At 49.5% G+C, this 22,018-nt stretch overlaps 1 protein-coding gene across 1 annotated transcript in view; it reads left to right on the top strand.

The window, feature by feature from the left end:
- Nucleotides 1-22,018, top strand: part of SLIT3 (slit guidance ligand 3) — a 561,455-nt gene that overhangs the window by 496,039 nt on the left and 43,398 nt on the right. Inside the window, exons 21-25 of the mRNA XM_081035897.1 lie at nucleotides 8,263-8,331; nucleotides 10,330-10,401; nucleotides 10,983-11,054; nucleotides 18,909-18,980; nucleotides 20,641-20,804. Of these exons, the coding sequence (XP_080892023.1) occupies nucleotides 8,263-8,331; nucleotides 10,330-10,401; nucleotides 10,983-11,054; nucleotides 18,909-18,980; nucleotides 20,641-20,804 (449 nt within the window). The remainder of the gene's footprint in view (nucleotides 1-8,262; nucleotides 8,332-10,329; nucleotides 10,402-10,982; nucleotides 11,055-18,908; nucleotides 18,981-20,640; nucleotides 20,805-22,018) is intronic.

The following is a 22,018-nucleotide window of genomic DNA, read 5'->3' as shown; positions in this document are numbered from 1 at the left end:
TTACCCCAGGGCTACCTGGGGGAGCCCCACCTGACCAGATCCCAGGAGACGGCAGCAGAGCCTTGGCCTGGCCTGGGGACAGCGGCAGCTTGGACATGGGACAGGAAGCACTCCTCCCTGTGCCTCTGCCTGGCAGGTGACACGTCCCTGATCCTCCAGAATACAAGTGGGAGGGTTACTGTCTCCCTTTCTGTATCCCCCACCCCGCCAAACCCCTGCTCTGTACTCTGCCCTTCGAGATTCCCCAACAATGTCTCAGTCTGACACCAGGCACAGCACAGAATAATCGTCAAGACACCATTCGGCAGGCATTACGGTTTACCAAGCACCCCACGGAGATGACCCTATGCCACCTTCAAACAACCTATTTCACAGATGAGATCTGAATCCTGAATGCAGTTCACTGTCCACCCAGGAGCCTTCTTATTCCACAGCCAAGCTCCTGGCACTAACTCCTCAGGGGTGGTTTCTGCCCCGGAAACTCCCAGTTCAATGAAAGACATGTTGTTCTCTTCCTGTGGGGCCCTTAATCCTGTGAAGAAAACCTGATTCCTGCCCCTGGAGAGCTCAGCAGTCCCACAGGCAGGGAATCTCCTCTGGTATGTACCAGCAGCAGCCGGTCAGCATCGCACGCTCACACAGCCCACACAACTGTGCTCACTCTTGCATTCCTTCCTTCCTCATACCTTTACTCAGCACGTGCTTGTGGGGTGCCTCATGTGTCAGCTACTCTGCTAACACTGGGGAGACAGTGGTGAGCAAAACGGGCATGGCCCCTCCTGTCGTGGGGTCACGGTTTCTTGGGAGGTTGGACATTTGCTCCATCGTCTCAGAGGCTCCTGTGAGCTGACAGCCATGAAAAGTGCTGCACAAAAGACAGGCACGGGTGCTGTGATGTGGTAGAGGTTTGACTTCGATGTGACGCTCAGAGGAAGCTGCTCTGGGGAGATGAAACCAGAGCTGCAGTCTGAAGGAAGGAGCGGAGGATGAGAAAGGCGGGAGGGATGCTGCACGCGCAAGTCACGGCTTGAGCAGAGGCCTGCGTTAGGAGCAGGCAGAGCCAGGACAGGGGCTGACGAAAACCCAGCGTGCCTGAGCAGGAGACACACACACCACCACCACCACCACCACCATCACCACCCACGCCTCCAGCTTGCACTTTCTCCCAGACCCTAGGCACACCCCTTCCTCCAGGCCAGCTTAGCCTGTGCCCTCAGACCCAAGCAACAGAATTCAACCCAGATGCCTCCTTGGGTGGGTTTCTCTGACGGGCTCTGCCCTTGCCTCCTGGGGCGGACCCTGAGTGTGCCATTGTCTTGGAATAGCAGATAGGTTCCTGGGTGTGTGTTGTGGTTCCTGGCATCTCCTGACACCCAGGGAAGCTGTCACCAGGGCTGGCGGCCCAAAGGAAGGAATGGAGGTCTTAACGGTCACTAAAAAGTCTGTGTTGGCCCTGGGCTGGGGCTGAGGCCGTGCCCTTGGAGATCTGTGTGAGCAAACGCCCCTCACACCGTGCGCTCCAGGCCCTTTACTCCGCCGGGCTGTGCCGTGGGTGGGGGGCTGCAGAAAATGACCCAGGTACTTGCCTCCTTCTTGGGTTAATTGAGTGCCAAGTCACACATGTCAAAGAGAAGAAAATGCCATAAAAACAGGCCCGTGGATACTGTTCCCCAAAGCTCATGAAACAGAGATTGAAATAACAAAGATAATTGGCTGTAATTATAAAGTAAACTTAAGAGCTTTGGGAGGAGACCCGATTTCCTGCTCTGGAAATGATGGCGCTTCCCTCAGCCAGACGTCGTTTGCAAAGCTCACCAAGGAGAGCGGCACTCACCTCTGTCCCCAAACCATCTCCTGGAGGGGAGAAGTGAGGGCGGAGAGCAGGCAAACAGATGCCAGAGAACGTGAAAGCTGGCAGGCCCCCAGGAAACAGGCTTGGAGGCCAGTGGGTCAGGGGCATCGCTGAGCCTCCAACGCTGACTTCCCAGCTCCCTCAGGCACCATTAGCTATGCTGCCAGCTTACAAAGCAACATTAAGTTTAATTCACTGAGGAGAAGAAACAAAGTTACATGACATTTCTCCAAAGGGCAGGGTGTGAGAGCCTATTGTAAGCAGGAGAGAGCAGGGCGGTGTCCTCCCAGTGGGAAGTGACATTCCTGCATCCCTCGGCCCTTCTCTGTCTCCAGTCTGGTCTCTCTTCTTGGAGGAGACAGGCCAAGCTAAGAGCTGCTTCCCTCACATCTGCTCATTCAGTGCCTGCATTGTTGCTGTCATTGAAGCAGGGCTGCAGCACCACGTGCCCGCTGTGTCACGATGAGCCCCTGCCAGGGAAGTAAAAAGTCTCCCCTTCGGGAAGCAGCCCAGTCAGGATGAAAAAACAGTTCAGTCTGACCCCAGATCCCATGCTCGTGTCCATTATCCCAGAAGTTCTGAGACTGTGGGCTCTCCAGACCCCTTTACGTTTGTCCAAAGCATCATGGACTCGAAGAACTTTTGTTTACATGGGTTCTATCTATTGACGTTAACCGTATTGGAAACTGCAACTGAGGTCGTTTTTAAATATGAGTTTATGAATTCACTTAGAATCCATAATATTAATAATATACCCATTACATATTTATATAGAAAGCATTCTTTTATGAAAAACAAACCAAAAGAAATTGAATTGAAAAGAGTGACATTCTATTTTTACAAATGTAATAGACAGCTCGATTTTCATATTTGCTTTAGCATTCATTCATTTTTTTTCTGTGACATGTTGTTTTGGGTTAACTCTAAGTAGAAAATCTAGCTTCACACAGACATGTAGTTAGGAAAGAAAGGAGAATTTTAATAGCCCTTTCAAATAATTGTCGCTATTCTTCTTTGATGATACACCAAACCACACAGTGATCGTTTCTTAAATGCCAATTGCAGCGTGGAACTCGAAACCACGCTCAATGACATGAAAATCCCCTGGTCTGCCTTGCACTCGGAATGGAATTTTCCCCCTGTGTGGTCTTATAACAGCACTCAGTGGTCATTTGGAAAATACGGATTCACTGAGAATTATGCAGGCCTTCCCGATGCTGACACGTGGCATCATATAAGACCGAAAATGCCGCAGCCATTCATATCACCACCGATCTCATCAGCAAAGCCTTTAAGTGAAGGGACGCTGTCAAGTTCAATGTGGCGGTTACGAGCTTTCTAAAATTGTAATTTTCACTTGAAAGCTCAAATTTTATCATCGCCAACAAATACTGTCAGTAGTTTCCCTTGAAGTGACAGGCTCACTCTGTTCATTTTTGAGAAATTGTCCACTAAATATTTGTCTCGGAATAACTTGTTTGCTAGCCATGCTTTTAAGTAAAAATGATTTTTGATGGGGGGAGAAAGGCTAGTTCAGCTTGTAACATAGGTGCTCTTCCTCGCGACAACCACTGTACTTCATATGCAATCCAGGTGCTTTGTACACATTTCGCATTTCAGCACAGAGAATATTAAAAAGACGTGTGCTCAAGGGTTGAGATTTAATGCGATTAACCATTTTTTTACTGCATCATCAAGGGCATTCTTAAGTGAAGCTGGCTTTTTTCTTTTTTTTTTCTGTCCTACAAATGCATGGAGGTGGAGAATATAGTAACCACTGATACCATTTCGTGCCACTGCCTTGATTCATATGGAGGTGCCAGAAATGTTACTCACACAGTGCAAAAGGAAAACAATGATTTAATCTAATCACAAAAATAGTCTGAGCCTCAGAGAGCCCTGAAAGAGTCTAGGGGACCACCAAGGGTTAGTGGGCAACACTGAGAACCATTCAGGTCATTGCACACGAGCAGGCAAAGAATACAGAGAGATGCCTTCCAGAAGTCAGCAGTAACTTCCTGATTTCAAAGCACGCCTACAAAGTCTTATTGGAAGCAGAGCAGAAGCAGATGTGGGGCATCTCAGCCCCCAAGGTCAATGACCCAAATACCCCATGCAAAGGGAAGGCCTCATCGGCTTCAGAGTGCTGCCATGAGTCTTCTAGACTCAGAGTGCGATTCTGGAACAACTTAACCTAAAAATCTGTTTGCCCCCCCAACCCCCCTGTCAAGCCACTCCTGGTTAATAACCAGGCCGTTTTGATACTGATTTTGGTCTGAGGACCCTGACCTTAGATTTTGTGGTCGTACCACCGATAGCCCAAGGAGAGGGGAAGGGAAGTATGGCACATGTCACCCCAAGAACAGCTGTTGGAAGAAGGGGTTTCTATTGGGATATGGGGTCTGAGGATGTCATGGGAAGCTGGCTGGCATTGCAGGCACACACACACACACACACACACACTGCACCGATAGCAGACTTATAAGGGATGGGGCTTCACCAGTAGGACACAGGACTGAGACGCAGCTCTTCGAGAGTGAGTGTGGCAGAAGATGACAAGAGTCACTGATTAAGGGGAGGGCGGGACCTGGCCTGGCACTGGGTAGCTCCAAGGGATTAGAGAATGGAGGTCTGGGGTACAGCAGGCAGCTCAGATGAAGCTTTCTCCTCATCTCACATCCAATGAGGGTGATGGACATGCGTGCAGAACAAGGGGCAGAGCCATGCTGTCGGTGACAAGCACAAATGAGTGACAGTGTGTGCTCTGGAATAGGGAGGGATCCAGGAAATCCTGCCCACCCAGGACCATTAGGAAAGCAGGGAAAATGCCTTGTCTACATGAAATCCACCACAATTAACCATTTATAGAGCATTTACTGTGTGCCAGGGGCTATGCTGGATTTTTTTTCTCGTGTGATCTCATCTCATCCAACAACCCTATAAGGCAGGTATTTTTACTTCCATTTTGCAGATGAGATAACTGAGGCTCAGAACGGTTGAATGATTTCTTAAGGTCATCTTGCCAAGAAGCAGCAGAGCATAGACTCGAGCCCAGGTCTGACTGACCCCAAGGCCATCCCTTAGCCACTAAACTGTTCCCTCCTCTTAGCAGAGGCCCAGATCCCTATGTGCTCTGCCCAGTGACCTGCCTTATTGGCCACTGCCTTATTGGGGATTTGCAGAAGGTGGCCACAGGTCTCCTTGGAAGCTGCCACCTGTATTTAAGCAGAGAGAAGGCAAATGCAGCACCCCTGCCAGGAGGCTGTAGGTACCTGTCTGGGTCCATCCTGACAGCTGGACCTCCTCGTGCAATGCCAGCTTTCTGTGCACGCCCCACCCCCCAGCACTGGGCAGGCTCCTCACAGACTTTATAGAGCAATGGCCCATCACTGCCTGCATCCTTGCCTTTCTCTGGCCCAGGGAAAGGGACAGAAGCTGCCTGCAACCAGCCGGAGGGGGTAATCACATCTTTGGGGAGCAGGCTGGCTCTGGGCTTAGTAGCACTTAGGAGGCCTGGCGCAGGCTCTGAGAAGAGCTTAGCAGATGGCTTCCTCAGAGGATATTTCTAGGCCCTTGGGCAGTCACGACCATTTGTGGGGGCTACTGAGAGCTGAGAGAGCCCCTTTCACTCCATCAAGTGTTTGTTGAGCTTATTGTGCCAGATACTGTCGTGGGAGCTGTGTAGCAGCCACGGGGACAGATACGACCCCTGATGTCAGAAACTTGGAATACGGGAGTCGGACTCTACGAAAGCTAACCAATAAACTGGGCATTTCAGACAGGGAGTAGAAGAGTATGTCCCAGGAAAGGAAAGGAGGGAAAGGAGTAGAAAGAACATGTTTTGTGAAGACTGCAAGGTCATAGGATCTTAAAGTCAAGAACGAGAAGGCCGTGAGGTGAAGCAAATAGAATGGAAAAGAGGGTGGTGTGTGCTGAAAACTGGAGAAGGGATACGGCTCTTTATCCCAGGAGAATGAGGGAGCCAAGGAAGAATTTTAAGCAGCAAAGTGACATGATCTGATTCTCATTTTAGAAATATTACTCCAGAAGAAAACTAGAGACTAGGCAGCAAGGGGATGGTTATCTGTCTTTTCAGTACTCATATGTGTTATTGGATGGAGTTATGTGTGTGAATCAACATATATGTATACAGTCAAAATGTATTGAACACTAGTGTGCCAGGCACTGCTCCAAAAGCTTTTCACAGACACTCTTATTTAATTTTCTTGATCACTTTAAGGTGGTGATTATTATAAGCCCCATTTTATAGATGAGGAAACAAGCTCAGAGAGGTTAAGTGACTTGCCCAAGGTCGCACAGCTATTAGCTATGTGAGCCTCTGCTGCCTGACTCCTGAGCTGCTCCCGCATCATCACCGCAGGCTGTGGTGGAAATGCTGGCACGGAGTGGGAACTCCTGGACGGTGGCTGCCCTCTCTGTCATTCACTATTGAGCAGGTCCTAGAGTTTTGTGAGGGGGTGGGGGTTTGGGGGGGTGAGGTGGCAGGGGGCGCCAGTCAGCACCCCAAAGCTGGAAACAGGACCGGGAAACATCCATTCACAGAGATCTGTATGGATTTTCATGCGAGGCAAGTGTATCCTCCTGTGCTAGTTCTGGGGCTGAAACAGAGCATTTAAATGCAGGTCAACATGAAGGTTAACCCACTGGAAATGCTCTGGCAGTTCTAAGGCTGGCGGGGCAAGAGTGCAGTCTTCCGAAAGCGTCCCTCCGGGGCCTGGGCTGCAGGCTGCAGACACCTTGGAGTCCAGAGTTGTCAGGAAGGGCTTCCTACAAAGAGAAGTTTTCCCACACAACCACATCTGCATTTCTGAAGTGAAATCTTTTGATTGGTTGTCTTCTGAGCTGAGATGCCAGGTCTCCAGGGACCTGCACTTAAAGCTGCTCCCTCCCAGCGCCTGACGCAGCCCCACCTGGGGGTTTCGGGGTTTTCATCATACGAATGAAGTTTCCTGAGCATGTGCTTTGCCAGCTAGTGTACAGGCTGTGTGGCGAGCAAAACAGAATCAGTTCTGCCCCATTAATCACGGAATCACACGAAAGAAGTCATCATGGGGGTTAAACGCTGTGAAGAAAACGTACGGAAAGCCTTGGGAACCTGTCGTGTTGCTGGTGGGTGAGGGAGATGATGTCGGGGAAGTGATACTTGAGCTGAGATCTAAGCGTTTGTGTGAGGTGACTAGACAAGGAGGGAGACGAAGGACTCACGTGTGCAAAGACCTGTCCCCCCAAGGGGAGCGTGGGGCATCGGGGAGGAGTAAGATCGGTGGAGGTGGAGCCAGGGGTCCAGAGTTTGTCATAAAAAGAACCAGAAAGGGAACAGGGACTGGGATGGTCAACTTTGCGTGAATTCGGCCAGGCTGTGATGCCCAGTGTTTGGGCAAACACCAGCTAGATGTTACCGTGAAGGTGTTTCGTAGATTCAGTAACATCTACAGTCAGCGGGCCTTTTACGTAAAGGAGAGTACCTGCGATGATGTGGAGGTGGGGCCTCCTGTAATCAGTTGACGGCCTTAAGAACAAAAAGCTGAGGTTTCCTAGAGAAGAATGAATTCTGCCTCAACGTTGTAACACAAAAATCCTGCCTGAGTTTCCAGTTTGGTGGCCTGCCTTACAGATGGCAGACTTTCCAGCCCCCCCAGTGGCATGAGTCAATTCCTTTAAATAAATATATTCTCTTGATAGGTGTGGGGCGAGGGGAGAGAGAGAGAGATGGGTACCCCTTCTCTAACAAGCAGTGGAAGCCGGGGAAGCATTTGAAGCAGGAAAAGAGGCTGATCTGATCACCAGCATAAGCACTGATCAGAACCAGGTGGGGTCCAGGGGAGCTGGCACAGTGTGCCCGAGCCTCCGGAAGAATCTGTCTTGGTGCTTATTCTCCAGGGCCCTAAGCTTCCCTGTCTCAGATGAGGATGCTGAGTAGAGGTCATGTGGAACTGTGGTCAGAGTGCAGTGAGCCACTTGCTGGCTGTGTGACCTTGGGCAAGTGTTTTAACATCTCTGAACTTCTGTTTCCTCAACTGTGAATCCCTGTCACATAGGGTATTGTGAGGGCTGGGTACAAAGTGGGTGCCTTTATTCAGCACATATGTATTGACCACCTACTGTGTGCAGCTCTGTACATGGTCTTGGGGAGAATCAACACTAGACAATTTGAGACGAGAGTCCTGCCATCGTGGAGCTTAGCAGTCCCGTGGAGGAAAATGTCATTAGTTGAATAATCTCACAAATAAATATTAAATGACAAATGTAGTGTGTGCTATAAAGGGGAGAAAGGTGCTATAAGAGTAAACCGGGGACCCAACCTAGTCGGGAAAGTCAGGGAAGGCGTCTCTGAAAACACGCCCATGTGTGCCCTGTCTGCCTGGTATCGTTCTGCACCTCTTTTCCAGGTACCTGGAAGGAAACCACTTAACGGCCGTGCCCAGGGAGCTGTCCGCCCTCCGACACCTGACACTTATGTAAGGAGCTGGGCTACGGGTGGGACATTTCATTTTCTCTCCTGGGGGAGCACGGGAAACCAATATGGAGAGGGAAGGAGGACAGCATTGCAGGCTTTCAGCATTTCTGCACTTTTCTCCCTGCGTGGGGCAGAGAGAGGCAGCTGGGAGAAACGGGTCGGCCTGGCATGCCTGCCACCTTACCCAGTGAGAACCCCAGCGCCTGGCATCACCGACCTTCCGTATCACTTTTCCCCTCGGCTTGGGGGGAGGTGGGTGAGCCTCTGACCTTCCAGGGCCCCAGTTAAATTCCTGAGACCCTTCAGTCTCCAGCTTCTTGCAGGTTATGGCTGCCCTTATGATTGCCAAAAGCATAAATGGGCATTTCTCCTTCCTCCTTTAGTTTCCCAGAAAATGTTCTAAGTAGATGGTTCAAATTGAGGTTCCCTCAGGTGGTAGCTGCTACCCAACTCCACGTAGGCCAAGACACAGGAAAACCCCCAAAGGAGGGGCAGGGCTGCTGGGTGTAGGCAGGACTCAGGAAGCTGGGCGGTCTGAGGTTTGTCCCTCAACAGCTTCCCTGCTTGTCAAGGAGGTGGACCCAGGAGGGCACCAAATAATTCCTTGGCTAGTGGTCATTGAAAGATGCCTGTCTGTTTAGGGGGTGGGAGACCATCCACAAGGGGAAAAAGAGCTTTCATTCTTTCAGAATCAAACAGTGCCCCACTTGGGAAAGTGGGGCCACTGAAGAAAGGTAAAAGAAAGCCACCTGCACCTTATTCAACCTGGCTTCCCTGATAAGCCCAAAAACAGCCTCTAGATTACAATCTCTCGACCTCGGCACTATAGATATCAAGGTCCAGATAATTCTCGGTTGTGGGAGCAGTCCTGGACCTTGTGGGATGTTTAGCAGCATCTCTGGCCTCTGCCTGCTAGATGCTAGTAGCTCCCTTCCCCTAGCGGTGACAACCAAAGCAGTAGTTCTCAACTTCAGCCGAATACAGTAATCACCTGAGTAGTTGGTTTGGATTTTTTTTTTTAATGCTGATGCTTAAGCCCACCCTAGCCCAGGCCTCAGAGGATGAAAATCTCCCAAAGTGATTCTAATGTGCAGCTAGTGTTGAAAACCACTGCTCTGAATATTTACTCCTACGGAGAAGCTGCAGGTTATAGCTGGCAGAGGACTAGTCCCCCACCTACCTGATTCCCCCTGAGAGAGAATCTGATAAGAGGCATAAATGAATGCCAGAAGAGAGGGAGGGCAGAGGGACAGTGAAAGTGAAAACCGATCAGGAAAGCAAAGTACTAGAATCAGGAGAGATTACCTTATGTGTTATGTTTTGCTGGTAGAATGAAATGGATGGATACACAGGCAATGGAATGATTGACCAGTTAAGTGAATAGATGAGTGAATGAATGACTGTTTGAATGATTGCTTGAATAAATACTGAATGAAGAAATGAACTTCGGATGAATGGGTGGATAGATGCATAGTGGGTAAATGGATATATGGGCGGATGGCTGGATAGATGATGAAAGGATGAGGGAAAGAGGGAAGGAAGGAAGGAAGGAAGGAAGGAAGGAAGGAAGGAAGGAAGGAAGGAAGGAAGGAAGGAAGGAAGGAAGGAAGGAAGGAAAGAAGGAAGGAAGGAAGGAAGATGGATGGATGATGGATGGATGGATGGGTGGATGATGGATGGATGGATGGATGATGGATGGATGATGGATGGATGGATGGATGGATGGATGGATGGATGATGGATGGATGGATGGATGGGTGGATGATGGATGGATGGATGGATGGATGATGGATGGATGATGGGTGGATGGATGGATGGATGGATGGATGGATGGATGGATGGATGGATGGATGATGGATGGATGTGGATGGATGGATGATGGATGGATGGATGATGGGTGAATGGATGGGTGGACGGATGGCATGTGTGAACATTGGGAATGACCCCCTTCGGGTACACTTAACAGTAAACTGTGACCCTTTTGTTTTATTTTTCCTAGTGACCTGAGCAACAACAGCATTAGTGTGCTGACCAATTACACCTTCAGTAACATGTCTCACCTCTCCACCCTGTGAGTACACTGAGGTGCTGGCATGAAGTGGCCTGTGCCATCCTTTCCTCCTGACCCCCAGGCCTAGGTTCTCTGCTCTAATGATCCTCAAAGCTGTGGCTGCCCCTGCACAGGACAGACCATAATCATCAGGAGGAAAATAAAGTAGCTCTGGACTCTACTTCCTGGGCAGTTAGAGAGTCACTGGCGCCTAATTACTCCTGAAGAAAGTCCTCTTTGGAGTGCCTCTGTGCTTTGCAAATTTCTTTCCCAGTGGAGGGTTTCCCTACACAATTCTATTTTGTTCAGATCCATTTATTTCGCATTAGCTCTGCATGTTGTGAGCACTCCCCATTTGACGATAGAGGGAGATGATGGCAAAGCTGGTTAGGGAACCAGCCTGCTAGAGAACATGGGAGGAAATTGGGGAAATGAAGCCAGTGATGGGAGATGTTTCTCTTCCCGTTATTGTTGGGATGCTTCTTGTCACTATATTAAAATTGGGAAGATAAACCACGTGCGTGGGCTGGTCCCCAGCGTGGACAGGGTGCCCATGGGGAGCTGAGGTAGGAGGGCCGACCACGCCGTGTGCTTTTCCGCAGGATCCTGAGCTACAACCAGCTGCGATGCCTCCCGGTGCATGCCTTCAAGGGGCTGCGGTCTCTCCGAGTGCTGTGAGTACCCGGGGCCGCGCACCTCAGGCCGGGTAACAGCAGCAGTACTGGGCGCTCCTGGTCCCCCCTCTCCTTCGCTCGGTGCCCACTCCACCCCCATACATACCTGCCCACCTAGCACCCTCATTTGCTCGGTGGGGCAGAAAGAGCATACGCTTGAGCGTCTCCCATCCCGGTCCCAGCCCACTGCCACCGTGCAACCTTGAGCAAATCACTAACCCCTCTGAGTCTCTGCCTCTTTACCTGTAAGATGGGATCAGTAGCGCCTGCCTCGCGAGGCTTGCGATATGCGGTCCTACTCTGTGCAGTCGCAGCACAGTGTGTGCAGCGCACAGCGCCGTTTCGATGACCATTATTCCACAGTTGGTCCCTCTCGCTTCCCTGTGACCCTCCGTAAGGAAAGCCAGCTCATACTCCAGAGGCCACAGGCTGGTAGCCCAGGGCTGGTCCAGCTCACTGACAGCTATCCGTTAGCATTTGTAGTCTGCTCATACGGTGTCTTCTTTAAAAAACAAAATTTTAGTAAGTAGACAACATTTAAATATCAGGAGGTTGCTCACACAAACCCTAATTTCTGTGCTCTCTTGGAAAATGGAGAGGCCTGGCCATTCCAGAGCTCCCCTCTGCATCCCTGCCTGGCTGAGTAGCCCTCCGCATTGGATGGGGTTATGCAGTCTGCAGCCTCCACACCTGCCACCCCCCCGCTCCCCACACCTATGACACCTGCCTGGCCGGCCCCACTGAGGCAGATGGAGTCACCTGTTCTCCAAGCACCGCTCTGCCCCATCCTAGCTGTGTGTCTTCTGATCCATTAAATCAGATAATAATGCTAACTGCCTCTCAGGCTCATATGAGGATTAACTGAGATACTGTATACGAAGCACTTGGCCCACAATAAACCCTTTGTAAATATTCATTTGTTATTAGTGTCACCACGTTAGCACTTGCAAAAGCAGGAATGGCACCTAACTGCCACCCCCAACCCTGGGCCTGATTATCTTCTGATTTTTGTACCTTCCCGTCCAGCCCCTATTTTGTTAGCCAAGGAGGATCCTTTGAATGAGAGCAGAGGTGCCAGACACTGCCCCCAAACCTATCAGCCTCTTACCTTTCTGGCCCATTATTACTATAATGGCGATAACCATGTTGGAGGGGGGATGCTTTTCACGGCCACTGCCTCATGGCACCTTTAACAACAGTGCTGTGAGGTTGAGAGGATTATGCCCATTTTAAAGATGGGAAAACTGAGGCCCAGATCGGTGAAGGAAGCAGCCCAAGGTCCAGCAGTAGGACGCTGCAGACTCCAGCCTCCTGACTCGCACCCAGTGAGCTGGTCCATTTCAGAGTTTCCAGGCTGATGTGATTTATTGAGACCCATGAAACATCAGTGTCAGCGACAACTCCGCCACATGTCATCTTCGTTGTTATTAAAAATCAATTCTCTGGGGGCAAAGGAGTGCCTGCGCTGACAGTGTGCAATCTGTTATTGTCACTTATTTATTACCCACCTTCTCTGGAGAGTTGGAGAATGGAAACATCAGCAGAACCATTTCCCTCTTTCCAGTTGAACACAACGGGAGATGGGCTCATCTCATTGGCTGGGGCTGAGGCTGGACCTGCTCGCCCTCCCACCATCCCCCTCAATCCCAATCTCTTGTCTCCCACCCCAGTCTTCCAGTTCTGTGCACAGGTTTGCTGCCAGGGCATGTGACCTGCCCATTTTAATGGGATCTTTGTGCATATGTTCATAATTAGAGTGGTTTTGGGTAGGACAACTCAACACATAATGGGGAGAAAGAGAATGCTTGCCTGTCCATCTGTCTGTCTGCCGGGGTGGTAGAGTGGACCTCAGCAGGGTTTTCTTCTTCCTCAGCGCCTCATGTGCCCCACTCCAGAACCACCACTGTCATTACCGCGTCAGGAACACACATAAACAGACAAAACACTGTGCCTGCTTCTTGAATTAAGAGCTAGTAGATTTTAGCATCATGACTGTAGAATCATGGGATCACGTAGATAAAAAGGGGTCTTAGAGACCTCATCTCAACCATCTACCTCAGTGGGGAGCAACCATTTCCCGCATAAGGGCTACTTCAGGAAAAATAAAAATGTTCATGGGCTACATTTCTTTTATGATATTTGTATCCTTTCCCCCTAGTAATTGCACATCTAGGAATTTATGCTAGAGAATAATCCAAAATGAGGGAAAGGTTCCGTGCATTAAGATCTTGGTTGCACTGTTATTTTTAACCTAAATTTTAAATAGTACCTCCAAGTGCCGCCGCGGGGAAATGTGGAAGGGAAGCATGATGCCACCAGTCAATGAAGTGCAGCTATTGTGGGAGGTCAGGATGAAAACTGGATGGCAATGTGGCCAAGCGTTTGCCACATAACATTACAGGGAAAAATAAACCTACTCTGTACATCTGTTACAGTTATAACTGGTAAGCATTCATATTTGAGGAAGTATTGTAAAGGACATGGACAAATAAAACAACTCATCCATGGCTAACTGCTAGTGTTACGTCATTTCCATAATAAGTGAAGGTGAAGTTAAAGATGAATGAAGATTAGCATATTTACAATTTCAGGAGTTAGGGGAAAAGGGGTTTCTGAAATTGGTAATTGAATATCTGCAACTGCATTTAAGCATTTGTGTATTTGTTTCTCATTTCTAAAGGGTCTCATCATTTTGCTTAAATTTCAGAAATGACCAGAGAACCAGGGAGGCTGGCAGTCTTGGGTGGGGGAGAAGGAGCATCAAGGTCCCACCACAGACAAAGGCCCAAAAGCGATCTGGAAAGCAGAGGAGACACCTGACATTTAAGAGAGAGAGACAGAAACAGAGACAGAGTGTGTGTGTCGGCGGGTGGATATGAACACATTTCAGAGAATATGAAAGGAGGGTAGTCAGGGAGCCCTGAGTACAAAACATTGTGTGAAAATATGCTTTTCCTGCTTCTCTCCGAATCTAAAAATAGCTAGATGAGAACATTCTCGCGGACATTCTAGTTCTTCTTCTGGGATCTGTGTGTTCCCTGATCTTTGCCCCACACCGAGCCACATGCCTTGTGCGTGTGTGGTCCCGACTGCCACTCTCCAGCCCCAGCCGGCAGGAAAGCCACCTGGAATCACTTAGCATTGGGAGGGCTGATTCTGCATGTGCTCACGAGGGAGGAACTGGATTAGCATTCATTGTCCTCAGTATTTTTAGCTCCTAGTCCCTGGAGTAAGATCGTCTTTGCTGTTTATGCACATGGGGCTGTTGGTCATGCTCTATGGACTGCATAGATCCTCCCAATGACATCCCTGCGAAAGGCTCTGCTTGCCCTTTGTTGCTTGGTTACCTTCAGAGACCAGGAGCTCACTCCCTTTCCAGACACCCCATTTCATTTTTGACCAGCTGTTGAACTTAGATAATTCTGGTGAGCCAAAAGGGGACTCCTTTTGACTTCTAAACCATGGTCCTAATTTGGCCCTTTGTTCCCACAAGAAAAGTTTAATTGGGATTTTTAGAAATGGGGAGTCAGTCTTAGAAATTATCCTGTCTAAACCTCTCATTCATAAGAAGACAGACTCAGAAAGGTTTAGTGACTTGCTCAGGATCATTTGCTTACCCATCCTTTCCTGAACGCCGCCTGTGAGTTAAATGCTATGCTAAATAAACACCAAGGGGAAAAAACAGGGAATGAAACACCGCCCCTGCCTCAGGGAGCTCGTGGTCTAGAAGGGGAAATCGAGCAGGAAATAAGCAAGTGCAGTACAGGGGGTTACCTGTGAATGAGAGAGTGAGTGAGCCACCGGAGTACAAGTAAGAGGCCAGGAAACCAACTTTATCCATCACAAAGGTTGTCTGAAGGGAAGGTAGTGATCACCGCTGACACTTACTAAACCTTCACTATGCAGCACGTGTACAGGGGCTCAATGCTTCAGTTACATTATTATTTTCTCTCTTCACATCAACCCTATGAAGAATACACCACCGTCATCCTCATTTCGTAGATGAGGACACAGAGCCTTAGAGAGACTGAGTAGCTTTCCCAAAGTGAGCCAACCCATAGATAGTAAAGTCGGGGTTCGTACCCAAGATTATTTGCTCTCAGAATCACCGCTCTTAACTTCTCCCAAGCCTGAGTCTGAGAAGCCGGTGGGAGATAACTAAGTAGGGATGGGTGTGGAGAACATTCCAGGCGGGGAGAATATAAATACTCTGCACGAAGGCCCTGAAGTCAGCAAGAGCATGTACACTAGGGGAATCCCAGGAGGCTACTGGGAATGTGGCTTCTGGGGCTGGGAGCAGGAAGAGCTGCTGTAGACCAGCCAGGAGGTCTGAGTGGAACCACGGCTGGAACCCGAGCCTCCCAGCTCCTGGCCCAATGCCCTTTCCACCACATCCCACCATTTTCCCCATCGTAGGTCATCATCTATTTTTATCGCCACCCATTTCAGACTTTTTCTTAAAGATTGGAGGGACATGGCCTCCTTTCTTCCTTGCGCAGAGAGTCCTCTGATGAGAATTAAAGAGTGGGGTGGAATGAAAGACACGGGAGAAAGCTGAGGGGCACAGGATCATGCTGCCAAAACTCAGGGTGTCTCCTCTCCAGTCCTGGGGTCCGCTCACGGGCTCACTACCACCTTGGACACCTCTAGGCCGCATACCTTCAGGCTTCTGCTGTAGGTGGGTAATGCTTGGAGAAGAGTGACCCCAAAATATGTCCAAGAGCATAGAGGGGGAGGAGTGGTGGCAATGCTGACAGTAACATGTCAGCATTGGTGTGAGTCCTTACCACGTGCAGGCCTGTGGTAGGACCGACACCATCTAGACCACTTGCGTCGTACTTCTCAATCCTCACGACTCGCTTATGAAGTGGTATATTAACTGTCTTCCTGACTCAAGCGTGAGAAAATCAGCTCAGACCACCTTGAGCATGAAAAGAGAATTTAGCGACGCAGGTTAACTGGAAAGTGCAGTAGTACATACTGGGCTCCAGAGCTGGCTGCAGGTACAGACGCATTCCTATCAGAAATGTGTCTCTCTCTGCCTCTGTCCTGGTAGTCCCAGGGAAAGCCCCACAAATGTCTCTTATTGACCCACTGAGGTCACATACTCAACCTCAGACCTCAGACCACTCACTGTGGCTCCAACTGGGCAGACCTGAGCCATAGCCCCGCCCGCCCGTGAGGCCAAACCACTTGGACTAAGAGTATGGGAAGGGTGGGTCCCCAATGGAAAAGGGAGGAACTGTTACAGAAAAGAGAGTATTAAAGCCAAGCAACCCACACCCGCCCCAAAAGATTTTTAGTACAATACTGAGAATTCCTCCATTTTAGAAATGACAGAAGTGAGACACAGGAAGATTGCCTCCACTCACACAGCCAGTGATGATCAGAGAGTTTGACTCCAGCTTTTAACCCCCGTCGCCAGGGTAGGGTGCAGCCTGCTCAGGAGAGAATCCACCACCACCCCCAGCCCAACCCACATTTAGGATGAGGACAATCCCTGACATCTGTCGCACAGAGGGCCTGGGCATTTGGAGACCCAAGTTCAGGCAGCCTGGGACTGACACGGGATGGCTGTGTCCTCACCTTGCTCTGAGGGCAGCCTCATCTGTACCCCAAAATTCCCAAGTTTACCTTTAACACTGCCAAGAGTCAGGAGGGGAAATGGAGTCCCAGGTGCCTAAAGATGAGTCTTTGGGAGTTCAGAGTTGCTTGCCTCGCCCAGCCCCTGTGCGGTGTGAGAGAGAAGCAAGGAGTGCTAACTGCTTCCTGGGAGGGCACATTCTCTGTCTCCCTGGCATCATTTAGGGTGGTGCAAGGGTCCCTCTTTGGGGCCAGACCGGGAGCGGGAACCTGCGGTGTAGGCAGGTTTCCTTAGTGTTGTTGTCCCAGTAAATTATAGCCCCATTACTCTGCAGATTATAGAGATCTCAGCCGCTCGGTCCAGAATAAATGGGAGCGTGACTTGCAGGAGTCACAGCGCCAAAGCTGCCTTCAGTCGTTTGGTGTTTTTAAATTAGGGCTTCGAGCCTCTCCAGGGGCCCAGGCCTCGTTTGGAAATGATTAACAGCGGGGCTGGGTGCATTTGCCAAACAGCAAGCAACCATGAAGTCACCCGAGTTAATAGCAGGCAGGGGCCAGTGCGATTCATAAACAGCCACGTGAATTAGAGATTAACTGATACTGATGAAAGGCTTAGGAAGCTGCTAGCCCCTCCTGCCCAGGGAGGTGAGAAGCTACCTGGACTGCTCTTTAGAGCATGGGTCACCCTCTTCCTGCTTTCCTGGGGAGGGGGAGAAGAGGGGCTTAGGGCCATGAGGATGACGATTTAGGGATGACGATTTAGGCAACTAAATGTGGTTCAGAGGAGCAGGAGTGTCAGCATCACCTGGGAGCCCCATCCCAGACGCCCTGAATCGGAATCTCTGGGACCAGGCTCAGAAATCTGCATGTGCCTTAGCTCCGGTGCTCGGTTTGAGGGCCTTTGTTCTTTATTAAGTATAATTAAGCGCATGTCTGTATGTCAGCCCAAGACCCAGGGCAGGCTACCTTCAGCTACCAGGAAAACAAAAGAGCAGATTCATGAGTTGTTATCCTGTTTACACTTCCATGGTCGATGCTAATCACCCCTTTTACGGGGGCTCCCTTCACAGCACGGGGTGCCCAGCAGTCACTAAAGACGCCTTTGTCAGTCTATGAATTTCACCCACCTTGCCTTTCCTAGGACAGACACAAAGTGAGTCATCAATTTGGTGGGTTTTTTGCTTTCGGTTGATGGTTAAGCCTTCAGTGGAGGGTATAATCCATGCATTGTGGATTTGCTCGTGTTGTTACTTGAGCAGTGAGGCAATGTTCATTCATTTTTCTCTGAACCTATTCTCCAGGCAGTTATTGAAAGCTCAGTGTACGCCAGCACTCTGCAGGTGAGAATAGCTCCTAGCTACTACACCGCAGGGTGGAGAGAGGTATGATTGATACCAGGCAGGCTGTCTGGCCCCTTGGACATGCTGCAGGGAAATGCACTCTGATGTACCCAAGCACGAGACCGATATGTGTGTGTGTTTGACACCAAACCGTCCCGTGTCAGGCTCACAGGCCGTCTGCGCAGGAGCTGAGTGCCCGCCTTCCTTTGTCACCTGAGCTGGGATTGACAGCATCTCTGCAGCCCCCAAAAATCTCTCCAGGTGACTAAAAAGGAAACCAGTTTCTTGATCTGTACCAGACATTCTTCAAGACCCTTTCACCAATACTAATAACGGTTCATCATTTAGCCCTTAGCAAATGACAGACTCTACGTGGATTAATGCACTCACGACCACCTTCTGTGGCAAATCTTTTTACTTTATTCCCATTTTACAATAGGAAACCAGGGCCCAGAGAGGGTAACAACTTTGCCCACAGCCACACAGCTGGTAAGTGGCAGAATCAGGGTTTGAATGCAAGCAGCCTGGCTCCAAAACTTATGGTCTCGACCCCAGTTCTTCCCGTTCTCTCTCTGAACTCCAGTGTTTCCATTACATAACTTTATCTCTCCATTTCCCGGGTGCAAACATGGAGGCCCAGAAAGGAAAGCAACTTATGTATTGTTCCGCAGCTAAAAGGGACTGACTTCTGAAGACCTGTTTGAATCAAAAGTCCGTCTTCTTTCCTAAACGCTCTACCCCCAACCTCCCTGCTGTCTCTGGCAGGGAAACATTCACGCACCTGCCACAAGGAGATGGCACCTGCTGCTGCGAGCAGTGGGGCTCTAAGGGAAACCGAAGGGTGACGGGGCCAGCCTGGGACACCGTGGGAGTGTCCTGAGTTCAGACCCATTACTGGGTGTTAACCCCCTGACCTGTGCTTCTGCTTCAGAACGCTCCACGGCAATGACATTTCCAGTGTTCCCGAAGGCTCCTTCAGCGACCTGGCGTCTCTTTCTCATCTGTAAGTAGCCGTGTTTTTCTCTCCAGCTAAACGGAACGTCATTACAGCAGCACAGATCACAGCATCCCTGTTCTGTTGCCCCGGGAATTCTCTCTGTATGCAGAACGTTTGCAACGCGGTCCCCACATCGGCACACTGTGTGTTCTCTGCCTCAGATGCCTTCAGACGCTTCATCAATTATGTACACAGTGTAATTACATATTGAATAAGAGCTAACACAAAACTCTTACTGTGCGCTCAACGCTTTACATGAGTTATCTCACTTATTTCTTACTGCAGTAGGCATTCGTATCCCCCTGTTACACATGATGACCCTGAAACAGGTTAAAGAATTTGTCCAAGGGCTGCACAGCTAGTTGGGGGCGAGCTCCAGTTCAAGTCCCAGTTTGCCTGGACTCCACAGCACGTATCCTTTCCCTCTGCACTCAGGGAGTCAGGCACGCCCCTCCCATTACACCCAGGGGAAGCTGAGGGCCTAACTGTTAGTTATCACATACCGCTGCCAAGTGAAAATGTTTGAGTTTGTAACCTACTCGATACGTGTTTCATTGTTTTCATATTGTGTGCCTATACTGACATGTAGGCATATTATAAAGCATTCAAAATAGAAATGTTGAAGGATATGATTTAACAAAATAACAAACAGAGGTTCTAGTGTTTTCTTCCTGGACACCACTTTGGAGAGGGCAGCCCTGGACAGTGCCACCCCCTCTCCTGCATTTCAAGCTGAGTGGTGTCGGGGAAGAAACGCTTCCAGACCCCTTCTTCTGCTCTGTGGCTGGCCTAAGAGTTATTCTGCCATGACAGATTACCAGGGAAAAAGCATACGGACTCATTTAATATTTTTATGGGTACATGGGAGTTTTCAAAGGAAAATGAACATCTAAAGAAGCCATTGGCCCCAAAACTCACAGCTTTTGACACAGAGGATGACAAATTGTGGGGACACGAGAAGACAGAGGGGCTTGGGCTGGGGGGCCGTAGATTGTGGGACAGTGACTAGGAAACAAACGGAGGAACCCAGTGGAAGAGCAGAGCCATTGAGTAGGTCTATACAGGTCCATCTCAACATCGACTCCCAGTGTCTGGTGGTAAGAATGTTCTTCTCGTGCTGGTGCAGGAAGAGCACCTTTCTTGTGGGAGATACGACCTGCTCTTAGGTAGAAGGGGGGAAATCAGAGAGCCCTTCCTGCATCTGCTATTTTTCACGTGGCCTTTAGTTCAAAATAATCAAATGCCAAAGCCATATATTTGTTCTGAGCGTGTTCTGCCCCCCGTCGGTTGTCTGAAGCTGCTTGCTAGGTTGCTGGGTATTAAAACCTCTGCAAAGTACATCCTCCAGTGGGCCCTTCCGTAGCGCGAGAGGGCCAGATAATGAGATGGCCAGAGGCCCAGGAGCTTCCTAGAGGTGCCAGGATTGAGCTTGAGGATTGAGTCTTACCAGGGTAGGTGAGAGCAAAGCCTCAGAGATGGGAGGGTTTTGGGTAGGGTTGAAATATCTGCAGGGGTAGAGGTACCATCTGAAGTCAACTGGTCCTCATGCCAGACACCCCCAATCTAGCCAAAGTCAGAAAATTCAGCTTTTCCAGACAGCCAAGGGCACGGAGTCTCCAGGTCAAGTTGGGTGCGGGGGGCCCTGACCTCCTGCTCTGCCTCCTAGGGCTCTGGGAACCAACCCGCTGCACTGTGACTGCAGCCTGCGTTGGCTGTCGGAGTGGGTGAAGGCGGGGTACAAGGAGCCTGGCATCGCCCGCTGCAGTAGCCCCGAGCCCATGGCTGACAGACTCCTGCTCACCACCCCCGCCCACCGATTCCAGTGCAAAGGTAGGTGCTACGCCTTGTCTCCCCCCTCACTGCCCACCCCCCCGGGGTCTGCTCTGCCTCCAACAGCCTGTCAGAGCTGGATGTCTCAATAGATATGACTTCTAAAACCGTTGCTCTGTCTCTTCCACGGGTCACACAAAGAGATGCTAAGCTTGATGTGAATCAGCATCTAAGGGTCTGTTTGTCGTTCTCTCCCCCCAAGGCCTCCTGCTGGCATTTCTACATATCCCTCTTTGACTTCTTTCTGTATATATTATTGCACAGTTGAGAAAATCTTTAACCTGCATCTTTTTTATCCAACATTCTTAAAACGTAAGCATGATTTTCCCTTTGTTACTACAGCAAACTTTTGGCACACGTGACTGATGGACTGCGTCGTTACTATGGTAACAAACCACTGCTTACCGCGTGGCAGGCATTATGTGAAGCACTTTGTCGGGCATTGTTTCATTTAATGTTCACTTCCCGTGTATTTATTTCATTCTCCAACACCTCTCTGGGGTACACACTAGTATTACCCTCATTTTTACAAAAATGAAAAGACAGGCTGACCAAGGTGAAATGACTTTGCAAGACCACAGGTAGGAGGATTCCAGGTCTTTCTCATTCTGGGTTCTCACACTTGACCACCAAGCTGTAATAGTTCATTGCAACTTCTCTAACCAGTTCCGAGTTTTGAGCCTTTAGAGTAGTTCTGGTTTTTTCCTTACCATTGATGCATCAAGGTCTTTCTCTGTTTAAAATGATGGCCCTACATAAGATTCAGGGAACAGAAATTACTGAGCCAAAGTACATGATGATGTTTAAAGTCTTCACACATATTGCCAAACTGATGTTTAAAAAGGGTTGTAACCATTTTATGCCCCCACGAGCACCATGGGAGTGTATGTTTCACTCTGGCATTATTTTACCTCATTTTGTAATCACTGGTAACTCAATAGGTTAAAAACTTGTATCTCCTTCTGTTTTGTCTTTCTTCAATTATCCGGGAAACTGAATTGTTTTTCAAAAATTGACTTTCCATTTGTGTTACACATTTGCTCGTTGGTATCCTTTGCTTAATGTTTGTTTTTTGCAGATATACGTTAATTAGCCTCTAAAATGTCATTGTGTGCTTAGGACATACAGTCTCCCTGGGACAGATAATCTCCCTGTTCTCATGTGAAGCCAGGATTGAGCCCCTGCCATAGGCTCTCATTCTCGTATAGCCGCTC

This window comes from Rhinolophus hipposideros (genome assembly GCF_964194185.1).
Source record: "Rhinolophus hipposideros genome assembly, chromosome: 23".
In the NCBI taxonomy this organism is placed as follows: Eukaryota; Metazoa; Chordata; class Mammalia; order Chiroptera; family Rhinolophidae; genus Rhinolophus; species Rhinolophus hipposideros.
Note: the sequence above shows the minus strand (reverse complement) of the source record. Positions and strands in the feature narration are given on the sequence as shown.